This window comes from Bombus pyrosoma, linkage group LG8, assembly GCF_014825855.1.
Source record: "Bombus pyrosoma isolate SC7728 linkage group LG8, ASM1482585v1, whole genome shotgun sequence".
NCBI lineage: Eukaryota > Metazoa > Arthropoda > Insecta > Hymenoptera > Apidae > Bombus > Bombus pyrosoma.
Window position 1 is genome coordinate 10,501,798 of NC_057777.1, and position 22,980 is coordinate 10,524,777.

Consider the following 22,980-nt stretch of genomic DNA (forward strand, 5'->3'; position numbering starts at 1 on the left):
TTGTTTTTGTACATTTACAATCTATTCTAAATAATGTTTGCCTATATTATACATTTACATAGAATATTTAACTACATGTAATAATATAGAATATATTTTTCTTTTTATGTTTATATTCCAATTGTTTCTCACAGTGGATCAAAATAAGAAACTTACTAATAGGACATAGTAGTTTTGAAATTTTTAATATATATATTTGTCCTACAACAACTTTAACATGCAGTTGTGGAATCCTTCTCACATAAAAATATCTGTCTACTGTTACTGTCATTAATATTCATAAATATAATAAAACAGAATAATTTTTTTAAAATAGAACCAAAAGACTCAATTCTTTTTTAGAAGTGAAAAGGATTAGTTTACTATATGACGTGTAAAAAGCAAAAAAGAAATTGCAATTGGTTGGAATCACGAAGGCGAAAGTAAAGATAGCTTCTTGTCTGGGCGTGTAATAAACATTTAAATAACATTTTGAAAATTAATGTCAATTATATATGTACATGCTGAAAATTCGATCGAAATCGGTTAATGTTACTATGAGCTATAAATGGCTAAAAATCGTAATTTTTCATAATTTTCGATCTATAACTGTAATAAATGTGAAGATTTTTACATTTTTCGATGCCTCTGGCTTGTTTCTGCATCAACAGATTTCGATTAAATTTCCCATATATGTATACTGAATCTATTAGTAACTGACGTAAATTTATAAAAGGTATTGTTTAAATTTTCATTATAGGCTCAGATAAAAAAATTGTAAAAAACGACCGTTGCCATTTTTTGCGATTCCGACAAACTGCGATATTTTCAAAATTTGTTATACGTCATCTAGTAAACCAATTCTTCTAACTTCTAAAAAAATCAAATCGTTCGATCCTATCTTAAAAGAGTTATTCCTTTTGAGAAGATATTACGAACATTAATGGGAGTAACTGTACATAATTACTATCGAACAATGTAAATATAGCATATTTCAATATTTATTTTCTTCCATTTTTACTTTCAAACTTATACTTTTATTGTGAACTATTTATTTCAATGTAGAATAATACTGCACATCGGAATAATGAAAGATTTGAAAAATAAATCTATTATTCGCAATGAAACAATGAGCAAATCCATTAATTAGCAAAATGTTCAGAATTAATCCAAAAGATACTAAACAGGAAACATGTTTATAACAAAGACGATTCTTTGCGTATTCAATGCAGAAATCGTAAAATGTATGTAAAAAGCGTGAAAGCGACACATGCATTTAAACGGATAACCGGAATCGGCGATTTAATGCATTATCTTACAGTGGAAAACTTTCTCTGCACACGTCGTGAAATCTCGTAGTTCAGTGTAAACTAGAAAATGTTTAATAGAATCGATGAAACTATTGTCCCCGGTGTGTTGATTATCTTTTATTACATCGAATAACCTATCGTTCAAGTAACAAGTTCGATTGAACTTGTTAAATATAACTTATATGTTTAATAAGATATCCGTGTACCTTTGTTTTATTTTTCATTCATTGTATTATTACATATATACAATTTTCTATTCTTTTCTGGAATATGTTTTTATGAAAGAAATGACAATTTCTTTTTAAACTTTTATTCCAATAATGATATACGCCTAATCATTAGAAAGTATTAATCTTTTCCTAACTTTTTCATTTTATCTATTTCGCGGTATACACTACTGAAGTTAGTTTATTCAAACAATTCACATTGAAAATTTCTAAAAATAAATAACAATGAATTATGTTACAATAATTATTTTGATTATTTGATCAATTCTGTTTCTGCACGATTTTCTTTCTCTAGTCAATTTTTTTACAATCTCGTATCTGCAATTTCGCATCTGCAATTGTAAATTCGTTGGAAGTGTCTTTGATCCATTCCAGATTATACGCTTGTGAACCATGGAATCGTTACAGTTCAAATGAATTCGCTAATCAAGCCCCTTGCTTCCCCCCGGACGAAATAATAACAGAAGAAGCAGGCGATCATTTGCGTCATGAATTGATTTCGCAACAATGAGTGTAACAGCCAATATGTGATGAATTGTTTATTAACGTCGAGCTTCTGGAACGGTATAAATAAACGCATCTCGCCGGCTCTCCGCTTGTTTGAAGTTGCAATTAAAGTTCTGGCGATAATGAAGCAGACAATGCGATGCGAATGAATTTATGAATCCGCGTTCTCTTCAATTTGCCGCGCGTAGGTAATTACCTTTTGCGAAGACATATATGTACTGTTCCAGGGATACCTTTGAGTTATTACGTCGACCTGTAAGATCATTGTATAATCAATCATAAATACAATAAATTATTATTAGTGATATATTCATAATTTATAGCAATAATAGTCATAATTTAAGTAAATAATCATAATAGTTATAATTTAGGATGTAACTTAAATTATCTTGAAATTTTTAGTAGATAATTTGGTTTAGAAAATTGTTTGAGAAGAAGTTTAGAAAGAGTGGAAGTGTATTTAATTTTTAGTTTGTTATATCAATCTAGCGATCTTCAGAATTCTTCCTCAATAGCTCGAATAATGATTGTGTGTAAATCATATTAAATCAAATTAAATTATTTTTAGCTCTGTTTAATTTCCAGCAGTACAACTCTAAACGAATAATCAAGATGTTAATTTAATTATATTCATGTACAGTGAGTACAACAAATATTTGTACATACTTTCATTTTCCAATAAAGAGATTTTTTTATCACCTTCTATATCTCATTTCCATCATCAAATTTTTGTAATCATATAAAGATCTATTGCTAAATGATACGAAATTTGTTATACTCGGATCTAAACTGTCAGTATATCAATGCAATAATAAATGTAGTGGTGTACAAATACATTTTGTGACCATTGTAATTATTTCAATTTTATACAATATACAGAGTATTTAAATTCTTGTTTTTTTTTAACAACTTAGATACTTTTACTGATATAAAAAATTCTGCTAGCACAAAATTAGCTGGTTTAGAAGAAGGAACATTGCGATTCATGATTTTTTGTTCGACATTTTAAACTTGGCGATATTATTTTATCAAACGATGTGAATTTTTATTTTCTATGCAAAGCATTATTTGGAAACGATTAGTTTCAAGACAAGAAGGACATAAACACAAGTATATTGCTTTTCATTTTACCTTGGCTATCATAGGTATGAGAAATTTTATAAAATTAGAGTTAAAATATCCTTTAAATCAATAGTTTTCAAATACAAGTAAATATATCAATACGTTTTTATAGAAAATAAAACCACGTGTTGGTGTATAACAAAATATTTAGTCATGCTGATAAAAATATCTCATAGCAAATCACAATATTTGTCATTTTGAACCATTTAACTTTATCTTGACATAATCTCTTGTATCGGTGAAAGTAGCTAAGATATTAACGAATTCAAAATGGATAAAATACTGTGTATGTAAATAATTTAATTCAATATTTGTTGTTGAATTTATTATTTATTATAACGAGAGCCATTTTAAATGTATTTTAATTATTAATAACAATAGCAGGAAATGATAAGAAAAATTTATGAAAAAAAATTCTTAGTTCAAAAAAATAATTCTTTCTCTTTTTAGGTACATACATGCTTCTGTTAAAACCTTTTTCTATAGCTGCAATTCAAATATTACGATTTTATTCTTGATGTTGAGTATTTTTACGATTCTTCTTTCACCATTAAAACAAAAATATTTCTATTTCAGTTGCTATATGTTTTAAACAAGTTTTATTCCAAAATCTGTATTAACATTTAATTTGAACAAAGAATTTTTGTACATACTTTTTAAGAATATTATTATATATATTATATATTATAAATATATATTATATATTATATATTATTATAAATATACAAGTTATGCAATATATTGCATATTATATTAATATACATATATTATCTTTGTAATCTTCTTTTTGCTTCGATATCATCTGATTTAAAACGAGAAAGCGATACGTCCCGGTTTGTTAAGGAATAGCATTCTCTTCTTTCTTATTTGTCTAAACCAGACTTGTGTGTTTTAATTTACAGGATAAGGTGAAACACCGAAGTTGCCCTCTCGCTCGAGACTACCGTGACCGTATTGGATTTCTATTTCCTGTACGCAGGAGAACACACGCACATGAAGAGTGCTCTGTCCTGTTTCTACATCAAGAGGGAAATTATGAGAACGATACGGGATCTTGGAGGACGTGCGCGAGTTTAGCGAAGGTGAGCCACCGATATACAATTTTTTTTTTGGTCCCTACATCTAAAACACATTTCGTAGTATACATTATTTCGATATAAATTCTTGAACATAAATTCTTAAATGCAACTTAAAATATTCTTGAACTTAATGTAATTTTCGTTATTTTCAATTTGGGATCCGTTTCTACTTGAAAATTTTGTATTCGTTGTTCTATGCATTTATGCTGTAAACAGTTTTGTAAACAATGTGAAATAATTTCGTATGTAATTATTCAGGTGCAAAAGATGTATTATATCCTGTTAATGCAAGAATTTCATACACTCTCGAATGTAACGTAATTTATGTACATGTATTAGTATATATATATTTCTTCGGTTTCACAACCAAGAAAGGAATTGGTTTACAATATTTTTACATAGATACGAATGTCATTTTTTCGAATTAAATTTATTTACAAATTACACCTTACAAGGTTTAGAAAGTTCTTACTCTGTATTTTTTAAATGGTTTTTCAAAACGTTCCAAATAATAGTAGGTGCATCTGTATTTTCCTTTTCTTTTATGTACGAAAGGTTTATTAAAACCAGTAATCTAATCAAAATCTGAGTATTATCTGAGTAGATTAGAAGATAAGCATAGTTTATACGAAGAACATTTGAGTTGTGACTTTAATTAAAACCCAAACCGAATCAGCTGGCAGAAAGTAAGAAAATTTTGATAAGAAGTAAAATTTAGGAAATTCTAATGTTATTTCTATTTCAATTTTAAATTCTATTTTATTTCTACTTAAAATTTCTATTTAAACCTATTGTAATAAAAATTAAACAGACGATACTATTTAAAATTATTGTGAAGAACAATATTTGTACAATTATTGTAGTAACATGGTGCGATATACTTAAAAATGGTATTAATTGCAATAAATATTTAGCAGATAAATATTTAGTTGTACAAATAGATTATTATTGCTCAAATAATGATTATATATCATAAATCTATTTGTCTTATGTAATACCATTTTAATGATTTCCCTGTTCGTCTAAAAATGATGATACATATTGCCCTAGATTCTAAAAAAACATTCAATAAAAAACTCAATGAAGATTCGAACGAAGAGCATTGAATAGTTGAGTTACAAGTTCTACGTTTTCATTTCGTTTTCTTGTTCGAATTAAACGAGGAATGTGTAGTAGGCGATCGCATTCGATACAGGTTTACAAATGCGATGCAACGAGGTCTCGTCGAACGCGAGAGGCTTTTCTTTATGATCAACCAGTTGCAGGTCACACATGGTGATTTGTGCTTTTATGGTGTTCCACGAAAACCGGTAGACATTCCCACCAAGGCATTTTCTGTTTTTGTAACAAACCTTGTAACTATAATTAACCGACGAAGAATTTGATGGCGTTTCTCCTCTTTCGGTCAAAAGACGCATTTAACCTTCGCAACGAGAATCATATTATACATGATTATACTGGTATTTACTGATATTTCTGCTTTTTTCTTCTTTCTCTTATTAGGTATTTGAATTATCTTTTACTATAGAAAAAATATCCAAACTTTTAAATCATGAAACTATAGTGCACTTAACATTTTTTTTTATTTAATTACCTTTCGCAATCAATTAAAAAGATACATTTAAATTAATTTAATCGAATTAATCGAAGGATATATTAGCTTGATTTATAATAAATGTTGTTTTGAAATGTACAGTTTCGACATTTGGAGATGAAACTTTTTAGTGGAAATAAAAATCATCCGAATCAATTCTTTTCTTTCCTTTTTTATATGTTTATAGTAATATAATTTTTATTTTATTAGTCATAGCTTAGTTTGATTTAAGTTAAATTTTTTTAATTCTTTTATCTCTATCTATTATCTTACTGTATTAAATTCTTTATATTCTTTTATTCTAATCTCGACTATTTTGAATCTTTCATTATTATTTTTTTAATATCAAACAATAATTCTTTCAAAATTAAATAATAGCTGGACAGTTCTTATTTTCTTCCTATCCAAAACATATATGTAAATTTTTTATTGAATATCGCATTACCTTTTAACGTAAAAAATATTTACATTTGAAAATCACATGATACAGTAAACGTATAGCGTTTAGTTTCCAAATCTTATTATTTTTATTTTGATAATGAAATATATTCAAATTTTTCGGACGAAAGGCATAGAGGCAATTCTTACTTTATTTATTACTTTACTATATTTGTGTCTTTTTAATTTAATATGTATATATACCTCTTTGTGTTCTCTTTTTGTGGTTTTGCAACAATCTTGATACCCCAATCTTGATAGTTTTCTGTATATACTCGATTTCAGCACGATTATACGAGCAGACTCTGAAGCATACTGAGTCATCGAAGACGTTTTACGATCTTCGTTGTATGAAGCAGAAATTGGCACGAAAGTAGAACTAGTTTTCACTTTTGTATCGTCACTCTCTATTCGATGTACCATCAAACAGTCGTATAGTTTAATGCCCCGTCTGCAATAGCGTAATTTTTCAAGAAAGTTCGATTACTTTTTATTTAATGATACGTTTCTCGTGATAACTTATAGATTTTTGTAATAAAGTTAGAATTACATTGTCAATAGAAAAATAACGGACATAAAGGTGGAAAAAGAGAAGGAAATAAGCTTAGGAGATGTTAATACTTTTCCAAAAATAGCTACAATTGATGTTCCTTCAATTTATGACATACATGGGTGTAAAATAAATAGAATTCTGTGATATGTTTCCACCGATACATAAAAATAGGAAATTTAAAAAAATAAGGAAAAGGAACTTGGGGGATGTTAGCATTGTTTCAAAATAATAAAAAGCGTTTCTTTTTTAAATTTGTTATACAAACTATAATAAAATAGTATTACGGACGGTTAATTAAACCTATAACTTATTTTGTCACTGTATTCCAGAATTACCATATACTTTATATTTGTATCATTATATCATTATTATTATTATGTAGTTCAACTGATCGTCTATCCGTACATTTTTCACCAATGATCAAACCCAAATTAATATTATACCAACAATTTTCCTGTTACACGAATGAAATTACACATAAATTATTGTAGGCTATTTTTACATTTTCACTGCTATAATAAGATCTCATTTCCTTCTGATTGTTTTACGTACCTTTAAATTACACCTGAGTCAGTGAATTTACGATAACAGTTAAAAATACATAAGATGGCTCGGTTCCACTAGGCAGTAAAATTTTAGGTATCAGTTGTGTCAAGATTTATTAAGAAAGTTAGGTGGTTCAAGGTTTTCGAAGCTCTTAATTTCGAATAACATTTGGAGCGATTCAGGGCATTCGTCGCATGTTCGAAGAACGAGTCTGTCCCTTGCTAAACACGAACCAGGAACGACACGAGGGGTTTCTCCACCACGATTAACTTCCATCACTGGAGTGGGGGGAGGAAGGGCCTTCGTAGCCGCGTTGAGCGTGCACCATGAGTTTTCGTTGGACAGCAGAAGGAGAAGGTTCTGCTCGTGTGTCTGCTTCACAGTGTGTCGAGCATTTCTCCTCTATGTATAATTCTATCGTAGCGTCTTGTTTAGCTTAGAATGTGACACGATCTGTTATTCTTTGCCGTCTTGTGAAAGAGACAATTCGTTTACTTCTGATTCAACATCGAAGATCATTTTGAGACAATCGATGATTTCTGAGATCCTCGTGACGGATAATTATAAGGTAATTGATTTTAAAGCTTCAATCTCTGGTTAGATATCGCTATGGAATTATATATATTGCGATCAAAGATATTACAGAATTGGAGAATTAGTATCTCTTAGAGGATTTGTTTTTGCTATTGTAAATTATTTTATTTTTAACAGAAAGGTCGTGTTTTGAAGTTAACTAAGGATCGTTATTTCTCTACTAATTTAGAGGAAATTGTAATACGTATTGTTTTTAGTATTCTTTAGGGAACTAGAAAATCGAAGTGCATATACTCTTCATCGTTAAAGTATATATATTTGTTATTGCGATGATAGATGGTCGATTTATTTATAAGTAGGTTTGGATGAAGTTTACAAGTGGGACTATTTAAATTTGTATTTGTAATGAAAATTTCTTACTTTTCACTATTTTACTATATTCTACCGAACTAATGTTTCCATTTTTAGAAAACTTCGGTTTTGTAATAGCAGTTGATCGATGTTTTCACAGAAAAGTCGAATATATTTTGCTTTAGACAGAGAGTCAAATAACTTAAATTCATAAGTTATTTACTAAAAATTTTCTTTTTTGTTTTGCTTTAATATTTTGTAAAATATTAAAAACACTTGGTTTTACACAAAGCTCAGAAAGTGTTGAATAATATCGATTACATAAATTTGTAAACTTTTACTAAAAATTTAACGTTTCAACCTTGTCTAATATTTTTAATCTTCTTTTTCAGTAAATGATTCGATAGTGCACATTTTAAGCTTTGAGAATCTCACAAAAAAATAAAAAGTTTGTAACACGAGTGATTTACTCCTCGTATAAAGCGAACAATGCTCCAATTATTTTTAAGTATAGTACTTAGAGGTATATTTAAAACTGGAAGTATAGGTATGTTAAAAAGATTGCATATTTATCGTAGTTATTAATTAATTTTAGGAAAATGAAAATAATCGACTAACTTTTACGGGCTAGCAAGTAATCAACATTGGAACTTTAAGTAGGTTACAGTAATTATTTACAAATTTCGTTACACAATGCGGTATAATCTTCGTCTTGTTAATTACCAGCATCTTCAGAGGGGTTAGCTTCATAAACGCGTTGATTAATATTTCATGATTATGTGGATTTGCATAGAAGCACTTAATGAGAAAAAGTTTTCATATATTAAACCACAATCTTACACTTTACATACTACACGCATTTTATAAATATATCTTTGATTCTCTCAAAGTATCAGCGCGAAAGCTAGTGATCAAATATCAAAATCTGCTATCAGATATCAGAAATATCAAAATATCCTAAATTTCCTTCATAATCGCTAAAAATTATTTTTCCTTTTACTTCTTTCTTTTGTAGCGATTCAATATCAGAATCTGCGTTACTCCAAATTTGAGACCAAGTGCATGAAATAATTTCATAATCGCCAGATTATTCTGAACGTCTTCTCATAAAATAACATGCATCGAGCCAGTAAACAAGTTTGGTTTTCTAGAAGATGGTCTTTTCTAAGCCTATCTGCTTGACTTTTGTGTTATAACAAGGCTTCCACGTCGGTCAGTGCACTTTTCTTTCGAACGAATCGTAACGGTATGCAGAGTAAAATTAAACATCCATAGTATAATATGGTCATAAAATGTTAATCAGCTGATGATGAGTTTACGGTCTGACTGTGATTTAATCTTTTTCTTTCTTTTGCAGTTTTCACGTGTGCAATATGAAAAACTGAGCGATAACCGTAATGATGAACTTAGAACTCTGAATTGGTATCACGAATCATTAATGATTGCTATAGTTTCGGCTACATTACTGAATATTAGGATAGTTAATTTTATTTTGCATTTTATATTTAAAACAGATGATACATAGAATACAAAATAAAATTCAAATTAATTAAACTCTTGCAATATGGCCGAATAATACCAACTTGTACCGTTTGCAACGCAAATGCTTTAATTATGATTTTTTATTATTTTTCTTTCTCAGTTACCCGCCATTACATTTATCACATTCAGTTTTAGTCCTATTCAATAGCATATTTTTCAACATTTCTAGCTACTAAAATATTTGCCAATTCTCATAAAAATTGAACGCTGGGACAATATTCGTTAGCAAAAAGGGAAAGAGATGTTTAACTTTTCTCTATAAAAGCATAGAATTATTTCCATTAAAAGTATAGAACCCACTGTATTGCACAGTTGCTACTACAATAACATTTATCACGTGAACCTGACTATTGCACCTTCTATTGTGTTTCCATCATTAAAAAATGGAAGAAGGCCACCTTATAAATCAATTTGTACGCATTTACTATCTTTTCCATCTTCGAAACGAGACCCCTGATTTGGAAAAGTTTCACTGTAAAAATATGCTGCAGCTGCTAATCGATCGTATCGTAAAAATTTTCAGAGTGTAAAACGTTAATTAGATTTTACTCTATTGTCTTCATTGTAATCGTATTTTTTCGTCTGCGAAGTTATCTTCAAGGAAAGGTTTTAATTTATATTTTCGACGAGGTGTACTATTTTGTTATATTTACGTCAGAAGTTACTTCAAAGTTTGAAGTATTTTGGGAAATAGAATTCGTTAAGTTTCATAGTATATATCTGGGGAAAGAGGAGTGTTTTTGACACGTGAAGTGATTATGACTGAGCGTTGACCGCGTTAATAAATTCCACGTAACACGGCAAAGAGGACAACGCTGACATGGTAGTGTATTTTTAGAACGCAATTTTGGCATTAAGCGCGTGCAAAATAGGAGTCTACATCTATGTAGAACGTAGATCTTGCACATGCATTTCGCATACGTGACCAGGTCAAGTTTGGCGCTCGAAGAACTTAACTATTTGCAGGGGTGAAATATCGTCGAATAGCTAATAGTCTTAGTTAAATATACATATGTACATACATTGCATGTTTATACATTGTATCTTAGACTGTCACCTTACATAGGTACTTTTGAATATTTTTCCTTTATTTTTTAATAATGTCTCGACATTGTAATTAATGAGTGAACAAGTATGATTATTTTGAAGAATATCTGTAACTATAGTATTATACAGAATATCCTTTAAGTGCTTACTGTACTTTACGAAAAAAATAAAGTATATTTAATCAATATAGATTCCGAAATTATACTATTATGATCTAAATATAAACATATCTATAAAATAACTATATCTATAAATTTCTACGCACACATATTTAAATATCCAAATAATTACACAAGGTTTATTCAGTCTTTTCCTATATACAATCATATTATTCAACGTATAAGATATATGAGTAAAAGTAATGAAAAAATGTCTCCTTGAAAAGTTATACCAGAGATACAGAGTAATACAGAGTAACGATGGATTCTCGCTATTCAGTCAATAAAGGATAGAAACAGATCAACGATATTTACGTTAATTCTATTACGATATGTTGAAATTGAAAGATTATATTGAGAATTTTTTAATAATTTCCTTCAATTATAGCGAATGCCTTCCGAATTATTAATAATAAAATTAAAATTGTTAAAATATTACGTTTTAATATGTAAAGTAACAATTTCTAAGTTCATCGTCTTAGCGATGAATAAAATAAATGAATGATGAATGAAATCATCGACTTCATTCCCGATATTTTGCCAAACACAACAATATGATATTTACAACACTAGTAATTATGTGTGATTGCATAAGAGAGTTTCCATGATTCCCTTACAATGGCACTGGAAAGGTTTCATCGTAGGTAGCAGATACTGCAAAGTTGCCAGTTTAGTTGTTCTAATATAATTTCTGAAGGAATAACAGTAAATTATCAAAATAATTAGTTTATCAAGTTAATGAGTTCTTTCATTTCTTCTTGGTCAATTATAATCGGATAATTTATTTACGTATAACTTGGTGATCACCATCACCAGAATTTCATACGCTTCTTGATTATGTAATTATAAATTTAAATAGTCATTAACTTCTACCACCTTTACACTTTAACTCTTTAAACATTAATATTAATATTGCACCGATATCTTATAAAAGCAACTGTAACAAGTTAGTTTGCCATGAATAATTTATCATCAATAACTTAGTTGGTGTAGTAATATTCTTCGTAGGTGTAATGTAAATATAATATTAGAAATTTAGTATTCTCTGATTATTTAAATATTACTATTTAGTAGAATATATAATTACCTATTTGCAATTATTTACTAGCCTTAAATGCCTCATTGAAGTTATGAGCAATTGTCTTTTTTTTAAGTTTTAATGTAACATAAAATGTAGATTTCTCGAGAAATTTCTTCTTTAATACATTTAAAAGCAACTTGGTTTGTTTAACAAAATTATGTACTTGTCGTGTTTATACAATTATGTTACTTGGTTGTTACTCGATGAGTTACCGCCATGGTACTTCATCGATTGAATACCTTCGACCTTGGCTTCGAAAAGTCAAATAAAAAGCTTTTTCTCTTTATGGAATGCATTCAGCCAAAGTTTCTTATTGCAACTTAGACTGGTTCCAGTCATGGGGACCACGAAGCGAGACAGACGCGCTCTGGCAGACCCGCTACGCCTTCATTCCGCGACATTATTTTCTATAAACTGTGTTTCTTCCATGGGTTCACCTAGAATTCATGGTTCTTGCGTTCAAGATCATCTTGTGTACTATTATCAAAAGGTATTTTAAGTATATTACATCGTTCTATCGGATGATACGTATTTACAACAATTGTGTATTTTATTATCCTTCGGTTGAATTTTTGGGAATTTGAATAACTTTGATTGAGAATTTAAGTCTTTAATGACAATTTCCTTAAAGATAATTACATTTTTCAATGTTATATTTAAACGCAACGAATAAAAACTAATAAAGTAGCGAAGACAATTTTTTACAGGTAAATCTTTGAGGATTTGTTTATGATATTGTAATTAACCAAAAATCAGCTATTTTTTAACTCTTCGTCCATTGGATTATTTTATATGTAACAAATGATGCTGCTTTTCAATTAATATATTTATACGTCCTATTATCTAACTGAAGTTTATAATAAAAAACTACTTTCATTTTCAAAAAATGTATCAGATAATTCGATACCAGTATCCGTTAGCGATATAAATATAATATCTGTATAAACGTTTGAAACTGAAATTTCCAAGTATCAAAATTTGAAAAAATGATCTTTAAGTTATCTTAATCCATATTACGATTATTTTTCATTTTTGCTTCCAATTCTTAAAATACAATTTGAAAGTTAAACATATTACAAACCGATTTACACAAAAATGAGAACATAATTTTTAACTTGTATGAAACTTTGGCACAATTGCAAAGACTTCAACAACAACATTTGAAAAAATTAGCAAAAATTTGTGAGAAACGGGAAAAATTCCTGAAAAATGTTAGCACAAAATTAGACGAAGTAACTACTGAGCGTGGTTACCAAGTCTTAGACGATGCACAAACAAACCGGTTGACGCGAACGAATGTGGTAAGTTTAGGGTTCCCTCAACTTGCGTGCACGCGCGCACGCTTTTCACGTGTCGAGCTAGTGCCGACGGGGATGGAAGGGGCTGCAGCGTTTCCTCCCTATCGACAAAAGCTCTTTTAAGCACGAACGAGTGCAGTACTTAAGCGTACATATGCATAACCGTGGAACACGGAGACTTGCAATTGCAACGACTCCTGACTCGTAGCATTTCAACCAGAAGGGGTTCTCCGCGTGTAGAGCGACGAGTTTATGTAGCTCAGAATCTAGCTTTTATACTGTATACGGTATCGCTCTTCGCGGTTTTTCAGACTTTGATGTCACTTGTAATTCTATAATGACAATCGTTAGAATGAATTTTCACAATGTAATCTAGCTTTCTGGGTCTGCTGTGTGAAATTACTTTACAAATACAGAATGTTTCGCATCTCTAGATAGACATATTTTTTATAGTGATTAGAGATAGAATAAAATTTATAAAACGATATTAGATAATGTACACTAGCGGCCAAAAGTATGTGGATAGTTGTTTATTTTTAACGTTTATGTTTAAACGTAATTTAATTAGAAAATTACAAATAGGAGGAGTCGGATGGAATTTATTCTTTATTAGAGTTATCGTAGAATATTACGACACAAATACAAGATGTATTTTTAAATGTCGGCATTTGTAATTGTTAAACATTATGAAGTTCATTGTTCTCAATTTCAACAATAATATTTGAAATCCATTTATACTTCAACGAGTCATACATTTAGTTTCAATATACTGTTAATAAGATCTTAAACTAACAATTGTAATTTCATATAATGTACAGCCAGTCACGAAATTCTACAAACACCTATTGGATTTTTTATATTCCGTACATCCTTTTTCTTACTAAAGATGCGAGTGAATAAATTGTGTTACACTTTTAACAATACGTATATTAATGCGTTAAAAGAATTTGTAGAGTTAACGTTTTCACTAAAAAATTTTATATTTAACAAGTGTATGTAAATTTTTGTGACTGACTGTATGTACATACATACGTATATCTGTTAATTCTACAAGGAGATAGTAAGTATTACTTTCAACTGTTAGTTAGCCATTAATTCGTAATTATATTTTAACATTTATATGAGATGCGCAGTTGTACGAATCAACTGAAATATTCACATTACGAGCGATAATTCTATCCACACTCTACCTTTTTTTTATGTAAAAAAAGTGAAACTGCATTTTCTTTTCGGATATACCAATCTTTTGATTTTTCCTGCCTACGCGATATAAAGTACCACTGCAACAAATATAACAATATCACTACTACATATAAAATATAAATACAATAATACAGTAATAATAACGATAGTGTGTTACAGCTGTGTTACAGCTGTGTATGTATAATATTTTTAATCGACTTCTTACGTTAGATTTGGATTTATATCTAATTATATACTATTATATGATCACACACTATTATTAGTATCAAGGATGGACCAACGAAAATTAAATAAAATTTACGAAATATTTCATTTTTTGATATTTTGATATATTTGATATTTATTGGTATTTCACTTTTTGATAAAACGTAATTGTAAACAACTTCTTTATTCATCGCAATTCTATCCATGAACTCGAGTAGCTTTCATATTATAAAAGATGCTTATTATATAAGGTTCCTCACTGCATTTAAAATCTTTTAGAATCTTGATATACTTTAAAATATTATTTATATGTTGGTTTTTAGTCAGTCTTAGTCACATTAATTATCAAATATATTTTACTTAATCGTATAAATTTAAAGGAATATGTTTCTCTGTAAAAGCTTAGTATATCTTGTGAATTATTTTGTTCTCGATCATTTAACTCTAATATCTTTATATCACGAAACTGATTTATTTAAGAGAAATTATGTAGTTCTATTTTTTTGTATTCTTATCGTCTTCTGTATATTAATAGATAAATGATAATTTGTTTTGGTTCAAGTAAAATATTGTCTTGAGCGAAAATAATAAAATTGTCGTACTATTATTTACTACTTGATTATGCATTAATAAAATTTGATCGTTTAATGTAGATATTTTTAAGACAATGAAATATTGATTCCTCAAGTGTTAATTTTTAAAATAATTACATACTTGTTTAACATTTTATATGTTATTTGTATATTATGGGTGTTTATGTAAACACATATTTTCACAGAAGGTTAATAGAGAAATGAAATCTAAATATAAAGAGCATAACCGAATAAACACGATAAAAGTATCCCAAAATCAATTTAAATTTATGATACGTCAATCGAGAGAGTTTTCTAGGAAAACCATTTTGACAAAATTTTAGTCTCCTACTTCTATTATTGTATATATATATATATTTACATAACAATATTTGAGATTACTATAGTTGTAGTGTGATATATCTAGGAATTTTTTTAGATCTTTTGACTGAAAAACCTATTTTCAAAAAATTAGGAAGGTTTCAAAATGCCAAATTTTTTATTGGTGTTATTAAATGACAACATTTATATTTTTACATTAGAGGTTGCCTGACATGTCTATTAAATTATAATTTTTGTGGGCTTTTTGATCATGGAATGGCGCGTCATAGCTAAAAAAAATCCACTATTTCTTACCGTGTATGGATGACTGATCTACTTTGTATAATTGATATAGTGTGCATATCGTATGCTATATGCAATTCTAAATAGTTTTACCTTTATTAAATGAGTGAATTTTAAAATGTCTTATCTAATATTACTAATCTTCATCGCTGTCGTCGTTGATCACAGTAATTATTAACTACATTATATTTACTAACACATTGAAGATTTTTTTGACTATCTCAGCAAGCCTCATAATGAATGCCATTATCTAGCATATGATACATAATAAATTATCGCAGCGATATACGAGCAACGCTCAATACTCCGATTGCCATTTACAGATTCATGAAATTGTCTTCTTATTTTCGAGCAGTCAATTGAGTTTGTTTATGCAGCACTTGTAGTTTTTGGTATTAATATACCGGGATTTCACTTGAAATTTTATAGTATAAAATTTTATATTAAGTATCATATTATTATTTTCTTTTAAATAACGCAAGCTAACATTATTTTCTGAGTCCATTACTTTTACCATGTATGGCAATTCACTTGTCGATTATATAAACTTGAGGAAAAAGCTTATAATTTATTGTAACATAAGCTGTAACATATTAGGATGACTACAAAAGTGTTGTTAAATATTTCTTATTAAATATCGTATCGTAAATAATATTCGCATTTTTAAACTTATATCACACATATTACTAACACATTTTGCATATTCTTCGTGAATATTTGCATATTTTACATGTATAAATGTCATATACTTGTTATATATTTAACATACGTAAACATTCGCAATTTAATTATACGGATAAGATGCGTTTTATATTGATAAGCAATATTCATTTTATTACAGATTCAAATCGGATGGCTGTTCTTTCAAAATCTAGGCGCAAGGGCGCAGTGAAAGATAACAGTGTACAGCAATGACGCTTCCGGTATCGAATTATCAGGAATTGCTCATTCAGGTTCGGGAGCTGACGCATGAAACGATCCGTCTGCAAAGACAGTTGTCTTCTGACCTGTTCGACAATGCCGATCCGCCAGATGTAAACCACAATTTCTCTCTCGGACAAAAGAATTATGAAAACGGTAAGTTTTGAAAAAAGAAATGCTAATTTATTTCTCTTCTATTACGATGTATTAACATTAGAGAGAACATCGACATTTTAATTTAATAATAAATCTTGTTTAAAATAATAGCAGAAAAACAAAAAATAAAATAGTAGCAACCAGTTGCTCAACAATTGTTTTTAAGAGCAATATCAAAGAGAGGAAATTCTATCATTTCCAGCGTCAATTTTAACCAAATTCTGCTTACAAGCTTTCTTTAATTAATCGATTGATCTGTTGTACATATAACACGTAAGAAACATATTTGATATCAATAAAATCTTTATTACATTTAATGTACCTTTACGGAACAAAAACGGATATTTGCCATAACGGTTACTGGATCGATTGTTTTTTACTGCATCGTAAATGTAGCTCGCGACATTGCTGAAAGTCCGTTGAACTTACGATAAGAGCTAGTATTATACCGTTAGAATCCAGAGCAACTTAAACAAGCTTTTTTCCTAATTTAAATAATCTTTTTTAATTTAAGCAGTAAGCAGTAAAGCTGCGTTTAAATCATATGAGAAAATGTACCTTGGTTTCGTTTTTACACTAGTATGCATAAAAAATTTAGTAAAGTGATAGGTAATAATTTCAAATGGCAGTTTCTTAAATTATTAGAGCAGGTAATCAATTATTTAATAATTATCATAACTGTTTATTTAGTACAAATTTGTAATACATAAATAGTGAATTTTTATATTCTTGATATAAAATCTGAATTTTATTAATAATAATAATAGAAATAAAGATAGTACACCGAGTAATAGTGAATAAAAGCGGACTACTTAGCGACACACCGTACTACAAGTATATCTAACTATTATTCTTGAAAACGAACACTGCAAACTATATTTGGAGATAAGTGACCTTACACTACAATACACACAGACAAAGCAATACTATACAATAGGTTAGTCATCACCCTTCAAGGTAAAAACCAAAAGATAATCTACCTAATAGATATATCCATACTGCTGAGCACAAAACGTAATAGAAAAATGCAATGAAAAAATTAAGTAGAAAAAATATGAAATCAGGAACAAGTACCTGATAATAATACCCACTCATTATGTCGATAACAGCAATTACACGCCGTACACGTTAATATATCATCTCGAACAACTACCAGTAAACACAAGCATTCATCATCATATGAATCATTTTAAGAACCTGAAACATAGTTCGCTCTTTCCTACAGACAACAAAATTCGATGCGCCGTTTTAGGTTGACCTAAGCTCATTGGAATGAACAAATCCGTCCTTAGGAAGACGAAACAAATAAAACGAGTTTATTAGAAATATGCAAAGGTAACAATAATATCGTTTTGCATTGAGCGCTACGATGAACTATTGCTGTTAATCGAACTTAAAGTTCATCTCAAGATCACTTCAAGATCATAGTGTAGTAGGTCATTGAATTCATCTTGATATCAGCTATAATTCTGTGAAGTCCAAAATATATGGTATCCATTTAAAAAAGTCAATATGTTCTTGATTTCTTTATTGAAAAACTCTGTTTTAATTTTTAATTTCCAAATATGTAGTGAACCGAAAACTAACTAACTTTTGTTCAAAACGTTACTTTGACATATTATCGGGACTTTATACATCTTGTATAAGTTACTCATATAAATTAAATCACTCTTAAGAATTAAATGAACACGTTACACCCTATGAATCTTCCACGTGTGTTACAATTATATAAGTAAAACTTCTTATCTTACCGGTATATAATTAACTAAAATTTTGCATTTACCTAATTGTAACTTAGACCACGACATATAAATTTCTTTTATAATATATATCTTTAAATGTAATATTTTCCTTCTCGCAAGATACATGATCTTACCTCTGTATATGTTATTTTAAATTATTCTGCCTCACTTTCTTATTTATTTTATACGGTTTTCACATCTTTTTTTTCTTATGCTTTTTGTATTTTGTCCCCTTTTTCTACTTGGTTTTTTTTAACATCCACTATAAGCTTCGATTTCCTGTGATATAATCTTCTTTTTTTCTTTGCATGTATTTTCTTAGTTTTGGTTCACTCTTTGAGAAACTGTTGATATGTTCTCTCACTTTCATATTCCCAGTAACTATTATGTCTTACTCGTTACAATTTCTGAATTTTGCCCTTACCTATCTGCTCTAAATACATATTCAACTTTTATCTCTATCATCCAGTTGTCATACACCTCCGTTGACACTGAATTTTATATTTTATTTTTCCTTTTACTCTTATTTTTTTTCTAAACTCTCATTCTTCTCTCGTGTCTCCCTTTTTCTCCCCTTACTTAGATCAATATATTAATAATGTTAATATTACCCAAAATTTCGTTAGTAGCTTTTAATGTTGCAAAATTTCTTGAACTGATTCTTCTTTGAAAATTTGTGCATAGTTTTCAGCTATGTCGAATTATCCATGCTAATTTCAATACAAATCGATCAATTATTAATTTTAATATGAATTTACTGTTACTAGTTTCCATACGAATTCACCGATAACTAGTTTCATGTTTTCAACGGAAAATTTATAAAAAGCAAATATTATCTTTGATGGCGAAGCAAGCGATCGAATATATTGTTCGAATACCAAAATTCATTGAAGCAGAAGATGTTCATCTCGGTCGCGTCTATTTCCGTGTCTGCTTTGACGGAGGACAATCGTTTTCCGTTTCTTGCACAGTTCCTCAATATTATCAGCGTGAGACGTATATACGAAGTTGGATGACGGTTGTGCTGTCTGGCAAGTGGCGTCTGCGAGTCCAAGAGAGGCAAAACGGTTGGACCAATGCCATACCATGCCAAAGTACGTATGTACTTTTGGTCCGCGTGAGACATCGAGAGAAAAACGCGTTTGCCGGATCTTTCACAGGCTTAAAAGCAAAAAACTGCACGTGCAACACCTGTGATGCGAGTATCTTTACTTCTCTGCGTTTTTCGTCGCACGAGTTATATTTCCCCTTTTTAACACAAGATATGAATTGGCAGAGAATATAAAATGTGTAAAAAAAGCAAAATGTTGAATTGTTGCCATATTATTATCGGGCAGCAAAGTTAGAATATTATGTAGTTGATGAAGTCACAACTTACTAGTACTGATCCACTCTTTTGCATAACGTTCGTTAATTTGGCAAATTAGATAAACAAATAAAATATTGCAACCAAATTTTACAAATTAAAAATAAGCTAATTATATTATATTATGTGTATTATATCAGTCACCTTTCTAAATTACACACAGGGATGAGAATAAGCAATTAATGAAAAATTATTGCTTAATTCTATTTTTAAGTCGATGTTTAATTATTTATTGTATATATATTTGATATATCTAGTTAGTATAAAGAGTATCTTGTATTGTAGTTGATAGAAGCTTGATAGAAGATTTGTATTTCAATCATTAATAAGAAGCGGATACATAATATAGTAATTACTAGGTGTAAACATAGTGGCAAAATAAATCAAAGAAGCGAAATCCCTTGTAATCCTTAGTAAGAAGGAAAATAATAATATTATCTATACATTTGATATATCAAATAATACAAATTATTTTTCTTATTTATATATTTTTAAATGCTCGGTTCGATATGTTTTAAGTAAAATGGTTAATTTTGACTAAATTGGCTATTGTGAATTCGAGATTGTGATAGGTCATTTGTATGCGCCTTCGTTTATCCTCTGATGAAATAATCGATTAGATAATATTCATACAAGGCAAGAGCCTGCAAAAACTCAAACGATGCTCATTACACAAGCACCCAACGTAAATAATAAAATTTCCTGTTGACAATCCAGTGCAGAACGAATTATACATTATACGGTCGATGCGTCGCGTTTAAATTAAAGCGACATCCAGTGCGTTAAATTGTAATGTGACAATTACCTTTCGAATTAAGTTGCGCTCTCTGTGTGGACAGGACTCTAACACGGTGGGATTATTTTTATTTAAGCATACTTAAAAACTTTATATTTCGGCGATCTATCTAATATAACTGTTTTTCATGACGTTATACCCTAGAATGGTATTAGACTTGAAAGAACTTTCGTGTTCGAAAATTAGCATGCTTAGTAATTTTTTTTTCAGAATTTCTCTCTTTCGATATTTCTATGTTCTTATAATAGAAGGGATCTTCATACAAAACGAAAATATTTTATAATTGTAACAACTGTTGGTAATCTGATTAGAAAAATTAATATAACTAAAACAATAGTTTGTGTGACTTTTTTTCTTCTCTCGAAAGCAAGAATTTTTTCACTCCCAATTTTAATGACTTTGAAATATGTTCTCGAGAATTCTGTAATATAATATATATTATGTGTATATATATATAATAAATACAAATTCATTAACATTCTGAACAATTTCTTCTTATATAAGTACATAGACAACCGTTGCTCAGCCTTCTTTTTCAAGATATTTGCAAAAAAGCTCCGATTAAATTACGATTACGATTGCATCCTATTATGAGGTAAACGGTCGCGTTTTTATATAACCAATCTAAAATTAACCCACTGATGAGAATGATAACCAGTTTTAATATTGTATAAATAAAAAAAGAAAAATCACTGGCTTATAGATTGGGCGGGAATAATATCCTGCTGCCAATAGCCGGCGGGCAACGCTGGCATGGAATAATTTTCGATAAATCGGTATATGGAATTGCTTAAAAACTTAACAAATATGACCTACCATCATTGAAATATTATTTACAGTACAAATATTTGTGAAAGAAATCGTTAAGCAATACATGTAATGTGAAATATAAATTGCTTATAACTTGAAATCTAAAGCCAAGCGACGATTATATGTATAGGCAGAAATTGTTCGGAATATTGACCATGACGATATATTTCAAGGTCACTGAAATCAGCGACATTGTCCTTATTCTCAGTAATTAACAAATAATTTTTTAATAAACTTGTTGCATAATATCATTCTGTTTTGAATATTTCAAACAGTTTAGTTTCCTTTATTTTACCTTTTTTTTCTTCTCGTGACTATTTAAAATCGTATTAAAATCTCACAATCAGATTTCTTCTCTTTAATATCTTGTACATACCCCTAGTTTTAGATTATCAGAAGAAACTTATTACCGAGTTCGATGTGATAGCTTATTTTTGAACCAGTTCCTGTATTGTCCGCATACATACTTTTCCTGTTTATATAACAATCTTCAAGCAATTGCATAATCGACTTATGCGTTCGTTTGCGCGAAACAGTTGCGATTCATACGATGCTGATGTCAAAACCTCAAAATTAGAAAGAGAATTCGGTTTTGTATTCGATTCGAGCGGTTCACGAATACTTTCCGTGTTATATTTAGCCGGTAATAAATTCAACATTATTTTACGGAGTCGGAACGTTTACGATGATCGTTGAGAACACGTAGGCTGTGGTCTATATTGAAGAACTCGTCGAGGTTACCGCGTTTTCCTGGCTGACACTGGAAGAGATGTGAAAACAGGAAAGTTCGGAAAAACGTTCGATTCGCGTGTGACACGCGCTGGAAATGAGCGTGTCGTTTCTAATGCAATATATAAGTAAGTTTATATTTTTGATCGTACGCTAGAATTCCATTTATCTGAGTCCCATTTACTGCAACGAAATCATAAAATAACCATTATGAGTTCAAATGAAAACCACAAGGAAAGGACATGATCAACAATTTTCAAAATTCAATTAAATAGTTCCGTGTTATTAAAACTGTTCGTTCATTTTGATATAAGATCAAACATATTTTTTTACTCTATCGAAGATCTTACAAATGTCAAATTGCGATTATATCGAATATGTGATAATAATATTAAATATATTCTCAATTGTTTAGAAAATTAGCAATATTATTGTATTTTTTTCGTTTGTTTTTCGATAATCAATTATAAACATCTCTATCCTATTGTTTT

At 29.3% G+C, this 22,980-nt stretch overlaps 1 protein-coding gene across 7 annotated transcripts in view; it reads left to right on the top strand.

The window, feature by feature from the left end:
* The window catches only part of LOC122570354, an 86,078-nt gene that overhangs the window by 10,381 nt on the left and 52,717 nt on the right, over positions 1-22,980 (top strand). For 6 of the 7 annotated variants that reach the window (XM_043732549.1, XM_043732554.1, XM_043732555.1 and 3 more), the window contains exons 2-3: positions 4,048-4,227; positions 16,811-17,046. In XM_043732549.1, coding sequence (XP_043588484.1) covers positions 16,881-17,046 — 166 coding nt within the window. In that variant the 5' untranslated portion in view covers positions 4,048-4,227; positions 16,811-16,880. Of the gene's footprint in view, positions 1-4,047; positions 4,228-7,711; positions 7,924-16,810; positions 17,047-22,980 lie in introns of those variants that run through there. The other variant, XM_043732551.1, reaches the window with a different exon arrangement.